General features: G+C 41.3%; 4 protein-coding genes across 4 annotated transcripts; 1 reads left to right on the top strand and 3 right to left on the bottom strand.

Moving 5' to 3' along the window:
* Positions 1-1,724: 1,724 nt before the first annotated feature.
* Positions 1,725-5,391, bottom strand: EAE97_000859 (uncharacterized protein). Its single transcript, XM_038871369.1, has 3 exons — positions 4,910-5,391; positions 2,063-4,817; positions 1,725-1,958 (listed from the first exon to the last, which is right to left on the bottom strand). The coding sequence occupies exons 1-2, from the start codon at positions 5,108-5,110 to the stop codon at positions 2,379-2,381; spliced, it is 2,640 nt and encodes an 879-aa protein (XP_038737270.1). The 5' UTR covers positions 5,111-5,391; the 3' UTR covers positions 1,725-1,958; positions 2,063-2,378.
* A 1,854-nt stretch (positions 5,392-7,245) lies between these two features.
* EAE97_000858 (uncharacterized protein) lies at positions 7,246-9,365 on the bottom strand. The gene is made up of 2 exons (XM_038871368.1): positions 7,861-9,365; positions 7,246-7,813 (listed from the first exon to the last, which is right to left on the bottom strand). Exons 1-2 carry the CDS (start codon positions 8,909-8,911, stop codon positions 7,617-7,619), a joined length of 1,248 nt encoding a protein of 415 aa, XP_038737269.1. The 5' UTR covers positions 8,912-9,365; the 3' UTR covers positions 7,246-7,616.
* A 945-nt stretch (positions 9,366-10,310) lies between these two features.
* EAE97_000857 (uncharacterized protein) lies at positions 10,311-13,803 on the top strand (the record flags this gene model as incomplete). The annotated part of the gene is made up of 2 exons (XM_038871367.1): positions 10,311-10,512; positions 10,553-13,803. 2 exons carry the CDS (start codon positions 10,311-10,313, stop codon positions 13,801-13,803), a joined length of 3,453 nt encoding a protein of 1,150 aa, XP_038737268.1.
* A 991-nt stretch (positions 13,804-14,794) lies between these two features.
* EAE97_000856 (uncharacterized protein) lies at positions 14,795-16,319 on the bottom strand (the record flags this gene model as incomplete). Its single annotated transcript, XM_038871366.1, has 2 exons — positions 14,795-15,333; positions 15,380-16,319. The coding sequence occupies 2 exons, from the start codon at positions 16,317-16,319 to the stop codon at positions 14,795-14,797; spliced, it is 1,479 nt and encodes a 492-aa protein (XP_038737267.1).
* Positions 16,320-16,349: the final 30 nt, after the last annotated feature.

Raw genomic sequence — 16,349 nt, 5'->3', positions numbered from 1 at the left:
CTCTGTAATCGATTCATATCATAGTATTTAATTGCCTAGGTAATTCATAGATATTGGAACCAAATACCTAATCAACTCTACTACTCTACTACTTCACTACTCAAAATACGACAGATAGCATAAAGTATTTCGTATTGGAGATATAAATATCATACAGGCATTAATTGCATTCAAGATTTCTATTTTTAAGAACTTTTTTTGAGGAGAGGGAGCGAGAGTGCGGAAAACAAAGTACAGACTACAGAGGTAAGAGTTGAGGCCCCGGCTTATCGCACACCACCCATTTTTCGATCTAATTTTTTAAAATTTAATAATAAATCAATCATACAATATAATTTTATAAAATTTAAGTATTATATTAATAAATAATAACTAATCCTTGTATTTCAATTACATCTTTAATCTTACAAATCAATCTCTCAGTATATAACCTGAAATCTAAGGGATTTATTATATTTTAGAGAGTTTATAATTTATATTTCAATTTCTTTATAAAAATAGATATAAATAATAGCTTTTTTAGTTCCTTTTTTATTCATTATTATATTTTCTTAATTAAATTAAAATCCAGAGAGAAAAGTAATTAATCAAAGCCTTATATATTATATTTCAATTGAACTTTATAAATATACCCAGAATATATCTTAGAATTGTTTTCTATAAATATATATTCAGATCCTAGTTTATCGAATAATAGAAATATAATAGGTTTAAGAATTTATTATATATATATTTTGGAAATAATGTCTTTATTATTCTCAAGTTTTTCTAAGAAAATTAATAAAGATTTATAATTCTAGTTAATTATATTTTATATTATTACTAATATCTTTTCTAATCAATATATTGATTTAATATAATCAATATATCTTTTTTTATTAATTTGTTTAATAATCTATATCCTATCTGCTTTTCCTAATTCGAAAGTGCTTTTATTTGATTATATAATTAACCTTCAATTCCCTCCTTCTAATCTAATAATAGTAATATTATTAGTTTTTTATTAGTAATATCTATATACAAAATCTAGTCTTTTATTTACTTACATTCTTGAAATAAAGAATTTAGAATATATTATATCTTTTATATCTATATTAATATAATTCCTTTTGAATTGTATATATTAAAGTCTTAATATCAAATATATTTTTAATTTATTTAAAAATTATTCTCCTTTTGTTTTAATCTTTAGTAATTATTCTTATAATTCGATGAATCTCTTTAATAATCATTATAAATTTTTAATAAGTTTTTTCTTTTTAAGTTTTTTTAATCAAATTAGATTTAATTATATTTCTTATAATAGATTGTAATATATCTAAATTTAAAACAATTTATTCCTAGGATTTTCTATTAATCTTAATTTAAATAATTCTAGAATGTTGAGAAATATATCAATTTTAATAAAATTTATAATTATTATTTTCATGATTATATTCAATATTCATTTTGAATTTGAATTGAAAATAATGAATTTTAGAATAATAATTGAATTTTTAAAATAAAATATGCGAAATTAGATGACTACCCTAATCTTGCTTAAATATACGATAAGCCGGGGCCTCAACTCTTATATATTCACAAATCTTGTAAGTAAAAAATATTGGTAAGGGTGTAATTGTAAAGGGTGTATAGAATCTTGTATATCACTTCTCATACGTACTATAGGTATAGGTATAGGTATAGGTATATCAACTCATCAATCTTATATCTCATCTCATCCCATCATATCCCAATCTCATCACAACAATCTCATCATCTCAATCTCATATCTCATCCCATCCCTCCCACCCATCAAACAAAGAAAAAACATGCTATTCATCCATCCATCATTCATCGTCCATCAAAGCAATCCACAAATCCATTCCAAAAAGCCCAAAAATACCCAAAAAACACCCATCCATTCCTCAAAACCCATCCCGCAATTCCCATGATATAGATATATAGATATATAAGAACTCAGCAAACAAACCCAAGTCAGCCAACCCATCCACGCAAGCAAGCAAGCAAGCAACAAACAAAAGAACAAACAAATAGGGTAACCAAGCGAGTGAAAGCCTACCACGGAGTATAAACCAACCACAAATCCACGAGCAAAGAAACAAAAAAAAAAAAAAAAAGAAAGCAACTCCAAACCATCCATCCTATCCCAATCCGCCAAGCCCCCCGCATCATAATTCCCCATCCATCCTCACAGCTTCGCGAGCTGCGCTGTCAAAGTGGATCCCCTCTCCACTCACCCCACCCAACATTCCAGACCGAGTAGAGAATCGTGTTCATATAACAAACAGCCTGAGCGAGCAACATCTCGATTCCCAACTCCCTCTGCTCTCGTTTTCAATTTCTCCTTCTCTCATCATCTCCGCACACTTCACACCTCACTTCTCCGCAACAACTCTACACAATTCTCCCAAAACCCCTCTGAATTTCCCTCTCCAAACCTTCCTCTCGGAATGCACTCTCTCATCCTCTCCCTGCCACATCATCTCAAACCTCTCTTTCAGCGTCCCGAAACTTCGATCCGGGAGAACGCTAAACTCGACTTCCTCTTCCAAAACTAACTCACGAACCGGGATGCGCGAAACCATAATCTCAGACATCGCTTCATTTTCCTCATCATCCTCATCGTCATTATGAGCCGAACGAAGGGCCGAGATGGAAGCATGGATATCACGATCTGATTTTCTCAAAGCCGTGAAAGAAGCTGGAGAATCAAAGGTTGAGGATCGGGCAAGACGTCTAGGCTGCTCATCCTTTGCGTCCCCAGATCCGAAATCAAAAGTTGAAGATCTTTCGAATCTTTTAGGACGGGGAGGGAGTGCTGGTGGCAGATCTCTCACTTCATCTCTTACCTCGTCGTGAGATGGAGATTGAGGTTGAGTTTGTGCTTGAGCCTTCATCTCAGCTTCAATCTGCGCCTGCATTTCGCGTTCCATTTCCTGCTCCATTTCACGTTCCATCTCTCGTTCCATTTGCGCTTGAATCTGTGCTTGCAATTGAGCATCAGTGAATTCGACACGGAGAGAGGAGCTGGGACTTTGATTCGCGGTGTCATTGGCGGTGGTGGGGGAGAGATCGAAAGTTTGGGGGTTAGGAAGTGGAGCGACAACGGGGAGAAGGGGAGAGGTAGCGGGGGAAGACTCTGCTTGTGGTCTGCTGACCATCGTGAAATCTTCGTTTGAGACAACGGGAGCAGGAGTTACGGAAACAGGAGTCTCCACATGAACAAATTTATCATGTGCAGCTTCCACTTCCGGTTCTTCACGAGGAGCTCTCCCAACCAAAGTCATATTCGCACTTTCCGCGACTTTCTTTTTCCCGTTCTCCCGAACATCCTTTACTACAGCTCCCACCAATTTTCTGATCTCTCCACTAGCGCCTTTAGCCTGCTCGGCCAAAACGGCCTTTCCAGCCCTAACATCCCAGATATTAACTGCTCTCTTCCCCTCATGTTTGCGTCTCCTTTCATCAGTACACTTCAACTCGTTCCTGAGTTGATATTCCAACTCCGGTAATGTAAATGCTATTTCATGAATGCCTCCATTCTCATCTCCATTTGAAAGCAACGGTTTCGAGTCCGAATGTTGCGAATGTGCTCGTCCATTAATCTGATAAGGTGGTCTTAACCACGCATCCATCAGATTCGTTGCACTGTACAGTAACGAAAAGGTACTTTGCTCCTCCACTTGTTTAAGGACTCCCCTTCTAATCCCCTCTCGAAATTGATTTCTTTCTCCTCTTCTTCCTCTCCCCTGTCCAATCCCCCAATTGCTCAAACCCCACTTTGGTGGGTTTTGAATGGGAATGTTGAAATCCGTTTCATCGTGTCCAAACACAAGATCGAATTTCGCATTTGGAACGATCCAGAAAACGGTTCGTTGTGTATAGCGTGATAGAGGGGAAGATTTCCAATGAAGTGTTAGATCACCCGTCATGGAATCCGGATCTGAAATCTCTCGACCCCGGATTTCTTCTCCGATTCCGAAACCCATTCCAATTCCAGTACCGGTTCCCATTCCCTCGAGATCTCGTTCTCGCTCTGTTTCAGAAGATGCATCTTCCGGCTCTTCCGACACCCCTTCCGGTTCTTCGGTCAGAATTGTTGGGATATTTGTAATGGATGGAGTCACAGGATGTGAATTTAGTGCTTCAAAAATACTTGGATTGCCCTCCGTTTGTGTATGCAATATTTGAGGTCTTTGTGGTGTTCTCGGTGGCGTGTCAACAACCATCGCCCCAAAAGTGGCTCCCGGTCTTGGCGAGAAAGGATTTAGATTAGCATCTGGAAATAACGGACTGGTTAAACTCGATCTTGAGATTGCTTCTGGCGTCGGTTCCAAGAGTGAGAAAATGGGAGGAGCTTGAGCATTTGAAGGTACGAGAGTAGCAGTTGTGGAAGTTCTTCTGGGTGGTATTCTAGGTGGAAGAGCTGGAGTTGTAGATGTAGAAGGAGGTGTATCTTCTATAATACTTTCTCTACCTAAAGGCGAGAAAATTCTTCGTGAAAGCGGTTCTGTCCTTGATCTTTGAAGGGGCTTAATTTCAGCGACTGGTGCTGTTTGAGATCTTGCTAGATGCTTTGGCTTGAAGGGGATTTTTGGTTTGGATACAGATTTTGAGCGTGGTTTGGCTTCACGATCGGCATCTGGTTTCAAACCAAGGGAGAAGGCGAATCGGGAAGAAATGTAGTTGTAATCCAGAGATTCATTGTAGTAAGCCTGGGTATCGAATTCTGTGAATTCCGGAGTAAGATTGGTGCTGGCTGTAGTTGCGGATTTTGGTGAGGGCATAATTTTGATGGGGAAGGTGTAAGTTGTCTGGTGATTTGTTAACATTTGCATCGAAAATGGTAGTTGAGTCGACGAGGTGATGTAAAAAAAATTTGGTGAACGAGGGGTACCAAACTTACTTTTCTCCTATCATTCTTTGGTCTCTCAGTTCGTTCATTGGTAGCAGTACCAGTCTGAGGTTGATCGGTATCCATCGTACCATAAGCCAAATTATCGTCGTTCCCCATATCTGAAGAATTGGAAAGCTTCGCTTTACCACTCGACTTTCGAAGAACTTTGGAAGAAGAAGGCAGACAGTTGAATATATTACAACAGGACATGAATACCTTTCCGCCTTTCCGCCAAGTTAAAAATAGGTACGAGACCAAAAAGCGGTGTTGATAATGTGACAGTGGCAAAAGGAACCAACTAACCAAGCTGTCCAGCAGCTAGAATAAAACCGAGGGGGCGGGGGGGGGAAAGAGTATCGGTAAGGAAATGCAGGGAAAAAGTTAAGAATATAAAGGCGTAGTGCGTGCAGCTCCTCAATATGTAATAATACTGACGATATATGAACACACTTCTCACACTTGAATATGAAAAATATCGAAGATATGAAGATATGAAGCTTGAACAATCTGCAAGCACAAGAAAAGGAAAGATATGCGGTGAAATATATTCATATTCCCACTTCACAATGATTGAGCTTATCGAGTATCCAAACAAATGCGGCAGAATTCTAAACAATTCCATTTTTTTTAATAATATCCAACTCCATCTCTTTTCCTTTTCACATCGGAAAACAAGGCTTGGATTTCATTCGATAAGAATGGGGACGCTTGAAAATGTTTCCATTTTCACCTGACGTGGTTCCTATCATCACCATCCCGCAAATGAAATTCACAAGCAAAAAAAGGACTGCAAAGCAAAAAGTAAGCGGATCAACCATCAAAAACTTGCCAGCGAAACTTCTCGCCTCACGATGAAACACGAGAGTCTACTCCGTTTAAAAAGCCTAGAGTGGAGAATTTTCTGACCTACATAACTCGATTTTGACATTTGACCGTTTTGGTGGTAAGAATTGGGTGATGTGAATAATAATGAAGAGTCAATGAGGAGTCAACGAGGAGTCATCATTGGGAAAATCCGGTAAATGGACAAAATTATCCATCGTTCCGAGCAAAGAACCCGCTCCAATGCATGAATTTGCTGTACTTTATGGACTAGTCCTGTACCGTCCTGTACAATCCTGTACAAAGTATGTTGAAGCTTGATTAGCTGCATCTGAAGAATCTTCGCTGCAGCTTATTGCTGGCTCGTTAGGTTAGCTCGGTTAGGCTTTGGCTTAATTATGGAGATGGCATCGGATTCCTCAAATAACGGTGAGAGAGGCTGGCTGCAAACCTGCGTAATGGTTGCGATACGGATCGACTGCTCCCCGTACCGTTTGTTTGCCCCTTGTACATGCTACAGAGTGTGTACGGACTCCGGAGTACATCATGGATTCATCGCTCTCTTACATCGTACAGCATCGAGTGCCAATGAATGAGAGATTTCAAATAAGTACCCCAGACCCCCTCCCAGAGCAGGTACAAGTGACTCGCGAGATTAAGGAACGACCAACACAACAAATGGTCACCATAGCTAAGCTAATCAGTAGCTGTGTTTCGAAACTCCTATCACGCTTCCGAACCTCGGTATCTCGATGCTCGAATCCAGCGTTGACATGACATGATAATACATGATAAGACATGAACATCACATGAACACCACAAGTGTTGGCTCTTCTGTTGGCTCGGTATAGTTCGTGAGATGTGGGAATGAGGAAGTAACCCAAGTAAACATAGAGTAACACTCCGTACTTGGACGAGTACTCATTGCCCACGTCAGTCATTTGCTTGTTGGTTGATTTCCCCAGTTTGCCTGGGTACCCACGAGGACTGGAGAATCTATGAAAAGTATACTAGTTCTAAGCAATTGAGTTGATGGAGTGTTTCAAGTATGTATGATATTGAAGATCGAAGAGAGGGGTAGCAATTTTGATGCATGCCTCTGATCATGTTGTTGCTCTAGTTTAGGTACAAATGATATGTAGAGTAGATAGAATTGACGTAGTGTCAAGATAAGAAGCATGTGATGATAGTCAACGAAAATTATATGGGATTCAAGGACTTAGTTACTGTAGAGTGTTTTGATGCATCCAATGATGCGAGGTATTAGATATCGTCATTTCAAACAGAGGAATGTAGCTTCCTTGTAATAAGTAGGTAGGTGCATGTTAGAAGTCCTGATCGAGATTGTGAGTGTTCAGATAGAGACAGCACCTAACTGTTAATCACACAGAAAATACATGACCTACTGTATGATGAAATGAGAATGTATGCAGATTGAGGGCTCTTTATGTATGATGCTCTTTTTCACTAACTTCACAATTGATAGCACCAAATAGCACTATTGCATCATGAATATTGACCGATCTCGGAAACAAAACCTGAAAAGGGCAATATTTTCCTCGATATCTTGTATTTTAATGCAGAAAGTATTGCATTGTGTTATAAATATGGTGAGATCTCTCAACTACCCCCCAATCTATCTTTGTAGAATGCTATTGCGCACACACAAAAATCATAGAAGTGATATTTATTTGATCCGCCCCAGCTTGCCAATGTACAAAGTGTTGAAGTCCCAATTTCCAGATGTGGTATCTCGTCAGTCCAGTCCATCCCAGTCCAGCCCATAACGCCGTGGTCTTTGCCATGAATCCATTTATAGAAGTCCCTCCATTGTCGCTTTTCATTTAACAAACCCCTGATATAATATACCCCCAGACATCTTTCAGCGAAGCCATCAGTTCCTCTTGGGTTTCTTTCCCATTTTGTTCGCCGTCATTAACTTGATCGCTATAGGGAATGTACCGTTCTTAGGTGGCTTTCGACCGGGCAGGCTCGTAGTGCTAATTGAGGTTCGACAGACGGGGCATGATTTCCTGCCGTTATTCCCTGCATGTAATGCTGAGTGAAGACACTCGGAACAAAATAGATGGCCTATAAGATATTAGAAATGCTAGAAGAGAACGTCGTGGAAAACATACCACAATGTGTTACCGTCAGATCCGTCGGATTATCCATACATATGATACACTGGAACTCCACCAATTTGACCGGTTTCGTTGCTTCATCTTGGTTTTGTTGTTTGATCAAGTCTTCTTGTCTCTTCGCCTTCGCAGCTTCATATTCTTCTAGATTTGAATTCTCCGCGAGATCAACCACTTCGACATCTTCCTCGGGTTTTGTTTCTGATGGTGAGAGCTTGCGACGTTTTGCAGATGTAGACTTTGAGAGAACTGGCTTTCGTCGTTTTGAGGATTTCGGTCTGGTGAGAGTAGCTGGGCGTAAACTGGTGCCGCTAAGAGCTCTGCGTCTTTCTGGTGGGGGAACCATGGCTGGTGATGATTCAGTAAGATCAACCACACCGTAACTATCAGAAGCTCCACTAGGTATTTGTGGTGGCGATGCAAATGGATCGTCAATCTCCTCGTCGTTTTCGTTGTCTTGTGAAAGAAAGGTGTCCCAGTCAAAATTTGCTAAAGCCTCCGCGTCGTCGTCATAAAAGGAAGACCCTCTTCCTGGTTGTGAAGATGGTCGTGAATTTTGTCGACCCACTTGATTCGATGGTGGTTGTGGAGGTGGTGATCGATACCGGATGGTTTCGTCGAAAGGATCAAAAGAAAAAAGATCGGGGGGAGATGAGCTCTGAGTGCGTTTTGTACGGTTTTCACCGGGCTCCGAATTTGAATTTGCGGTTGTTGTAGAGGCGGATACGGCTCCAAGTCTCATTCCCGATGCATTGCTCCTTGAATCGCGACTGTGAGACGATTGTTCTGGCTGTGTTTGTCCTGTATGGGAATCCGATACAAAAAGTGGTGATGATGATATTGCGGGTAGATCCAATCTATTCTCGGGATTTGGTCGACTAATTGGAGGTAAAGTTAGAGATTCATCAATGTCCTCTCCTCTACCAGCCAAAGGTTCGTTGCTCCATAATGAACGGTTGGTTGAGTTCGAGTTGGGAGTCGATGCCGAATTTGGATTTCTATTGTTGCCGTTGTTGTGATGGGGTGAATATGGATAGCCTGAGGTCATTTTGGTATGGATGTAAAATTACTGAAAGATGATGATAGCATGAGCACTCCGTAAATTCAAGTACAGTAGAATATCAGTTTCTCGTCTCATTCATACATAAGATAAACAATGAAACCCAATCAATGTACCAACTTTTGTGCGATGCGAAATGGAATGAGGGAGTATTGACAGTACAGAAAGTACCTAGGTAGGTAGATGGGTATAGAAAGGTCTGAGTTTAAAAGATAGAAAGGAGAATCGAGAACCGTCCTTAGGTATCTAGTACTAGGTAATCTATATTTCGTCTAACCGTAACAAAGTTTCAAGGGAGTTGGAGTGAAGCTGATGAGTGACAGCGAGAGCAAGAGAGAGATCGAGAGTGAGAGTGAGAGTGAGAGTGAGGTTGGAAATGAATGGGTTGCTTTGCTTTGCTTTGCTTTGCTTTGCTTTGCTTTGCTTTGCTTTGCTTTGCTGTCGATGTTATTGTCGTTGTCGTTGTTGTTTTTATCTTTCCCTTATACTCCGGGCAGGACCAAATTCAATCTACTCAATAAGAACGTAGTGTTTGTACTTGTGTGTGTGTGTGTGTGTATGTCTATGATGAATTCCGATTATTAGTTTAATAAATGTTACACTATCAAAATCAAACGAGTAGCAATGGCAAACCCCGAAGGAGAGTATAAAGTTTCATACGAACGGAGAGAAAGAAAGAAAGAAAGAGACTGAGGATCAACATCGCTGCCGGTGGAAAACTCATGGAAGATTGCTCAAAACGGCACTCATGTCTGGAAGCGTCTCATTATTATGATTATTATCAATGACGGCAATATTTCCCCTTCCTTGGGTAATAAGTACCTAGCTAACGATCTTTGCCCAGAAGTAGCAGTTCAATATGGATAACAGGTCAGATTAGAAAGATCCTCGGGAGCGAGAAGTCATCGAGTTATCGATAAGAAACTTCTGTCGATATATTAGTCAGCGAGAAACTGATGAATCGGATATCAGCCTTGTGTTTGCAGGCATTTAATCACCTAGGTAGCATTAGTATATAATATCATAATATCGTAATATCGAACATTTTGTCAAAATTTGATTGAAATTTTATGTAACTATACTTGATATGATGTGAGTGATTACCAATCGATTTGATTGGTAACCCAGAATTGATTCCAATCAGCCTCGTGAAGCCACACGAGGCTACACATAAAAGCCTTGTCTATCTGGTATCCTTATCATCAATTGGCCACCCCCGCCCGAGAAAAAAATAACCCTTACACTTTTTGAGGCTTGCAAAGGACGTCACTTATCAATAAATTCGTTTCGTCTCATGTTTGCTTGACATATTGATATTGGTACCTGTCTACCTGCCAAGTATGTAAATTGGTCAAGATAATGATTTAATAAGATCTCTTTTCATATTATGCTTCTCTCGTTCCGCATTGGTCGTGCCAGTAGACCAAGCGCAACCTTCACTCGTCTTGCAAAATATCGAGCTCATAAATCTCGAGATACCTCGATATCTTTTGCGCGATGGCGAACATATGCCACGGAATCAAATGGATCAACGCATGATTCGGTACAAGAGCCGACGCAAGTGCTGGCCGAAGTCGAACATCAATCCAGTATGTAGAACAAACCTGCGGCAATTAATTCGAACGTCAGCTAAGCAAAAAGTAGAAGACCCAGAGCAACCTCGATTCAATGAGATAGGCATTCAACAAATAAGTACTCGTATATACGATCAAGTATTTAAGGACATTCAAGCCCCTCCCTCTCCGGAGCTCGTAGATCTTTCAAAAGATCATCTGCAGAGGCATGAACTACTTGGAAAGAATACGGACAACACTCCTCCAATATCTTTCGACCTTCCCGAGCTACAAGGTGATACACTCGATGAGCATTTCTATAAACTAGGTGTAGATGCTTCCGAACCATACATGACATTTGCGAAGCAATTTGTTAAGACGGAAACTCCACCTCGGCCGCTCAAATGGGCACATCAAAGTGGATGGACGAGGTACAAAGACGACGGCACGCCTGAAGCGGTACTTGCCCCAGATGAAGAAATGTTATGTTTTGACACGGAAGTGATGTGGAAAGAAAGTTCATTTGCTGTCATGGCGTGTGCTGTTAGTCCCACAAATTGGTATTCTTGGCTATCGCCATGGCTGTTGGGGGAGACCGACAATGATCGTCAATTGATACCTCTCGGAGATGCAAAGAAACCACGAATTATCGTGGGGCATAATATTGGTTATGATCGAGCCAGGGTAGCTGAAGAATACGACATCAATCAATCGAAGAACTTTTTCTTGGATACTATGTCATTACATGTTGCTGTAAATGGAATGTGTTCACGTCAAAGACCGACTTGGATGAAACATCGAAAGGATCGAGAATTACGTGAAAAGATCGCTGGAGAGACCGATAGTGCAGAGTTAGCAGCTTTACTTGGACACAAGTCTATTTCGGAAGAGGAAGAAGCAGAATTATGGATAGGCAGAAGCTCCGTCAATTCATTAAGAGATGTCGCAAAATTTCATCTCAATGTCACAATCGATAAAGCAGCAAGGGATGCATTTGGTGAACGTGATCGGGAAGGAATCATGGCAAAACTAGATGAACTTCTTCATTATTGTGCAGCGGATGTTGACATAACCCATAGAGTTTACAAGAGAGTGTTCCCCAATTTTGTCGAGACATGCCCACATCCAGTCAGTTTTGCAGCACTGAGACATCTCTCATCGGTCATACTTCCAATTGATAGATCATGGGAATCTTATGTCGCCAATGCCGAAGCTACTTATCACAAGTTGTCTGATGCAGTACAAGAACGGCTTCTTGCTTTGAAAGATAGAGCGTTAGAGATCAAAGATGATCCTGAGTCATGGAAGAATGACCCTTGGCTAAAACAATTGGATTGGACTATTCAAGAGGTCAAAATGGTGAAGGGGAAAACAAAAAAGGATCCACCAAGACCAGCTAAAAGACAGAAGATGCCTGGTAAGCCTCAATGGTATAAAGATCTTTACCCTAAAGTCACCGGTCCTATCAATTTATCCGTCCGTACTCGAATTGCGCCATTACTTCTGCGTTTGGCTTGGGATGGGTATCCACTAGTATGGTCCGACAAATACGGTTGGACTTTTAGAGTTCCTATCGAAGAGGCTCACAATTATAAACAAAAACAGACGCAAGAGTGCAATGCATTCGAAGAAGCTGATATAGCTCTGCGAGACGATAGATCCGCTGCTTACTTTAAAATCCCGCACAAGGATGGTCCATTGGCTAAATGTGGAAATCCGATGGCGAAAAGTTATGTGCAATACTTCGACAAAGGTATTCTTTCTTCCGAGTTTTCATATGCAAAGGAAGCACTTGAGATGAATGCTTCTTGTTCTTATTGGATAAGTGCAAGAAATCGTATACAGTCTCAGATGACTGTATATGAAAAAGATGGAGCAAAGGGGCCTGCAACATCGCAATCTGAGTTGGAAACAGGCTACATTCTACCGCAAATCATTCCCATGGGTACTGTGACTCGAAGAGCAGTGGAGAACACATGGCTTACAGCAAGTAATGCGAAAGCGAACCGCGTTGGTTCAGAACTAAAGTCAATGATAAAGGCCCCACCTGGTTATTGCTTCGTTGGTGCAGATGTGGATTCTGAAGAGCTATGGATTGCTAGTCTTGTTGGAGATGCCCAATTCAAACTACATGGAGGTAATGCTGTCGGTTTTATGACTTTAGAGGGCACCAAAGCGGCAGGTACGGATCTCCATTCTCGCACAGCTGGCATCCTCGGTATTACCCGTAATGATGCCAAGGTCTTCAACTATGGTCGAATCTATGGAGCTGGTTTGAAGTTCGCCTCAACTCTACTTCGGCAATTCAATCCTAGTCTCACGGAGGCTGAAACCTCGCACACAGCTGGAAACCTTTACAAGGCTACCAAAGGTGTCAAAACCAGCAGAAAGATTCTTTATCCCGGACCCTTTTGGCGTGGAGGAACCGAGAGTTTTGTTTTCAACAAGCTGGAAGAATTTGCAGAGCAAGAAAGGCCACGCACTCCAGTTCTAGGCGCAGGAATAACAGAAGCCCTGATGGCATGTTTTGTTTCCAAAGGCGGTTTTATGACATCACGCATCAATTGGGCAATTCAATCCTCAGGTGTAGATTATTTGCACCTTCTCATCATTTCCATGGATTACATCATTCGTCGCTACAATATTAATGCCCGTCTGGCCATAACTGTTCATGATGAAATCAGATATCTAGTTCAAGAGGAAGATAAATATCGTGCTGCATTAGCATTGCAAGTATCGAACCTTTGGACTCGAGCTATGTTTTCTCAACAAATGGGAATTAACGATCTACCACAGTCCTGCGCCTATTTCTCCGCAGTCGATATTGATCTCGTTTTGAGAAAAGAAGTCGATATGGATTGTATCACACCTTCACATAAGACTGCAATACCTCATGGCGAATCAATAGATATCCAACAACTCCTTCTCCAACCATCCGCCCATCTCGACCCATCCATCGTCTCCACAGACCCTCCAAATCCCTCTGATATTGTCTACGAACCCCGTATCCCAGTAATGGAATCTCTTCAGAAATCTACAGACTTAATGTTCCTCAAAGCACAAATCACTGCTGACGATCAAGAGCTCAAAGATATCATCAAAGAGAAAAAAAAATTAAAGGAAAAGGATGCACCAGCCAAACCGAAGATCTCAAGAAGTAATTCCGTGCCTTATCATACCTATGCTCATCTATTAGAAGAACCAATAATGGTTAGCGATGCGTTTAGAGTGGGTAGGGCATTTGATGCTGCTAAGGGAAAGAACTGGGCATGGGATGTTAAAGGAAAAGTAGGAGGAACGAGGAGTGGCGTGGGGGTTAGATTCTAGATTCTTGGTTTACGGCATTGGATACATGGATATGTTTGGATCGTGTAATTGTATCTTGAGACGGGCTTATTTTCTGTGGCCTTCTTTTCTTTCCTTTGGTTTATGTATGTTTGTATGTATGGATTTAGATGAACGCTAGATACTCGGATACTGTGGAAGTAGGCGTTTGGTCGGTTGGGTGGGATGGAGAGAGGGAAAGAGGGAAAGAGGAAAAATGGAGGTCCTTGAATTCGTTATGTTTTGCGGTATTGGTTGGTTTGTATTATTTGATGTAATGAATCTAGTTACTCGCTTCTCTTAAGGTGGAGTGGTTAGAATTTATCGGGTGGATGGATGGATGGGTGGGATGGAAAATGGGAAATGTGTGTATGTGTAGTAGATAAATCAAACGGAATTGTTCTTAAATTCCTTTTTTTCTTTCTTTTCTTTCTCTCTCTCTCTCTCTGATTTTTTTTTGGAGGGAAGATGAAAATGAAAATGATGGAGATGAGTGGGTATGGTCAGTATATCAAGTAAGTTTGTTGGATTTTGTATGCGTTTTCTCTCTTTTTCTTATTAGCGACTTTCAGTCGTTGGGAAATAGATGGAAGCTTCATCTTTTTGTCCAGACTCTGTTCTTGGCGGGGAGGCCAACGCATATCGTTAATGATATGGACATGCGACTGCAGGCATAAATTTGGAGTCCTGAAGTCTGGGAACAGGAGCGCAAATACAGTGGAAATTCCCTTCGCGCTCCACTTTCAAGGTACACTATTTCCTAGTAGCAGACCAAAGTTCACATATGACACTCTCACTTATCTCGCAGTCCAAGGCAAAGTTTAGGTACACCGCTTATCATTTTCATCGAAGTACATTGGCTGCAATGATCCTATGCCCTACCTCATATCCCACTCTCGTCTGAACCTACAACAGATGAAAGTGATCTTGGGGTATGAACCCTTCACATTAATTGTGAATTTGTTAATGACCCCCGAAAGCAATTTGATTCGTCTTATCCTTTGATCTCCAAATCCCCCCCAACTAGCACTTCCGGCTTTTCCGACAAAGGCTTGTACAACCAAACTTTCGCTGGCATCCATGGCCGTGGAGTTTCATAATCTACACAACCGTCCAAGCCATATGCCACAACACCGGGGTACAATACCAAACTGATAGGTTGGCCTGTTAGCCTGTTTTCGATATCTTCTTGAACGCTAGTGTGAAGAGCCATCTGTTGGTCATCGATGTGGAAAAAGGAGTTCAAGTCCTTGCGCGTCACTATCTTGAGCATTGATCGTCGAGTCCAGAGATGGTAGGCTAGACCAGCGGCCTGCTGGTAGATCTTTTGAAGACTGGCCGTTAGTTCCGGGGTTTCAACGAAGAAGCACCGAGCAGGGCTTTTGAAGAAGTTCTCTGCTTGAATGTTTGCTCTATTATTGAGTAAAGGTGGTATCTTGAGTCGGACAGCCTCAGATTTGTCATATTTTGAAGGCTCCGGGGATAATAGCCTCAGTGTATCAGAGCGCCATCTATGGGCATCTGCAATGTTCCCTATAATTGTTAGCTAGCTCGTCTGCCATAGAGTAAACAAGCATACATGACAACCCTGTTTCATAAATAAAATCCAAGCTCGTTGATTCATCTCCGAGAAAAGAGAATGGCGACGAGAAAACATCCGTGAAAAGATGGTGAGCAAGAAGCGCTTCGAGCAAGAATTTTTTAGCCCGTTTCTGAGGTAGTCCTTCAGGGAGTAAATCGTTTTTGAAGACCATCACTTTCGACAGCTCTTTCCTCAATGCATCTTTGGCCTGATCTTCTCCTTGAAATACTTCAGATAAATCATCAAGCCAAGAGTCGTCTCTGGTTGCACCCCGTGTCCATCCAGTCATTGCTGCCTGAAGTGTAAAAATTTCAAGGTTGATGGTATCATGCTCAGCAGGGAGCCATTTTTCTGCTTTCCACGACTTGAAGGCCATCTCTTGAAGAGCGTGTACCGCTCGACTGCATTCTTCTCTGTCCTGCTGACTTCGCTGCTGCAATTCTGACCCTTGTTCCTTCAGGTCGACTATCTCCTTCCTCAATGTTCGAAGCTCTTCATAACTATGGTGCACCTCGTCTTCCAATCTTTTCAAAATTCGGCCGCTAGCCATTGGAAAATCATGAGACTGCATTGAGTTTGAGACGTGAATCGCGTTAGGCAATGGATCTCCAGGTAGAATGCTTGTTGGTGGGGTTCGGACCCTATTTCGATTAATGTCGTGATCCGTGTGAGATAATAGGGGGGTAGCTTGAGCGTTCAGGGTAGATGGCAAATCTCCTTCAGGTTTGCCAGGATGTGTAGCATGTATGGAAAGGAAATCGACCATAATAGGGTCGCGTTCTGCAGCACCCGTATGCCTATCAACCTCATCGGATGGCGTAACATCATGGCCCACGAGTGCATATGCAGTTGGCTTGTTTCTTGAGTTCAAGGAAATCGCAGATGCAGTTTGATTTGGGGAAGTTTCATCCGAAAGAACTTCTGAACAATGATTCATTGCCTCTGCGGACCCAACGCGTAAATCTTC

Source organism: Botrytis byssoidea, assembly GCF_014898295.1.
Source record: "Botrytis byssoidea strain MUCL 94 chromosome Unknown BBYS_002, whole genome shotgun sequence".
Taxonomy (NCBI): domain Eukaryota; kingdom Fungi; phylum Ascomycota; class Leotiomycetes; order Helotiales; family Sclerotiniaceae; genus Botrytis; species Botrytis byssoidea.
Note: the sequence above shows the minus strand (reverse complement) of the source record. Positions and strands in the feature narration are given on the sequence as shown.

Excerpts from the sequence above, each read along its gene's own strand:
- EAE97_000858 (XM_038871368.1), bottom strand. The coding sequence starts at position 8,911 with ATGACCTCAGGCTATCCATATTCACCCCATCACAACAACGGCAACAAT. Across the intron at positions 7,814-7,860 it reads TCTGACGGTAACACATTGTG|GCCATCTATTTTGTTCCGAG; the intron begins GTATGTTTTCCA and ends AATATCTTATAG.
- EAE97_000859 (XM_038871369.1), bottom strand. The coding sequence starts at position 5,110 with ATGTCCTGTTGTAATATATTCAACTGTCTGCCTTCTTCTTCCAAAGTT. Across the intron at positions 4,818-4,909 it reads CAAAGAATGATAGGAGAAAA|ACAACTTACACCTTCCCCAT; the intron begins GTAAGTTTGGTA and ends ACAAATCACCAG.